Source organism: Carlito syrichta, unplaced genomic scaffold (assembly GCF_000164805.1).
Source record: "Carlito syrichta isolate Samal-C Ts95f unplaced genomic scaffold, Tarsius_syrichta-2.0.1 Scaffold143041, whole genome shotgun sequence".
Lineage (NCBI taxonomy): Eukaryota > Metazoa > Chordata > Mammalia > Primates > Tarsiidae > Carlito > Carlito syrichta.
Window position 1 is genome coordinate 65,330 of NW_007087137.1, and position 483 is coordinate 65,812.

At 69.6% G+C, this 483-nt stretch overlaps 1 protein-coding gene across 1 annotated transcript in view; it reads right to left on the reverse strand.

The window, feature by feature from the left end:
- Positions 1 to 423, reverse strand: part of PITPNM1 (phosphatidylinositol transfer protein membrane associated 1) — a gene marked incomplete at its 5' end in the record, with an annotated part of 1,884 nt that extends 1,461 nt beyond the window's left edge. The window contains 3 exon segments of the mRNA XM_008050135.2: position 1; positions 3 to 115; positions 307 to 423. The exon segment at position 1 is cut by the window's left edge and continues 198 nt beyond it. Of these exon segments, the coding sequence (XP_008048326.2) occupies position 1; positions 3 to 115; positions 307 to 423 (231 nt within the window).
- Positions 424 to 483: the final 60 nt, after the last annotated feature.

Consider the following 483-nt stretch of genomic DNA (forward strand, 5'->3'; position numbering starts at 1 on the left):
CCAGCGCGCGCTCTGGGGGTACTGGGAAGGTGAGGCGGCCCGAGCTGTTGGTGACCTCGGTGCCAAAGTGGATCCACTTGCCCGACAGCGGCTGCGTCATGACGTAGACATCCACCTGGCCAGGAGTCGCAGCGGGAAGGTCCGTGGGAGCAGAGCCCCGGGGAAACCCCTGACCCCGAGTAGTGGGGAACAGGGGCGGGTCTGCCGTAGGGGGTGGGTGGGGGGGCCGGGGGCTCAACCCCACAGGGCCTAGGAGCTGCTCCGGGGACAGGGGGTGGGGCCGCGGTACCCAGATGGGGTCCTGACCTTCTCTCCGGTGAGCGTGACCACGTCCAAGGGCCCGTACATGAAGCGCCCACTCAGCACCTGGGCGCGGCCCTCGCACACCACCGTGTCGCTCGCCCGGTGGTTGGAAGTGACGTTCTGGCGAGAGGAGACGGCGTGAGCCCGCAGTCAGGGAGGGATGGGGAGGCTTGGGGGGAG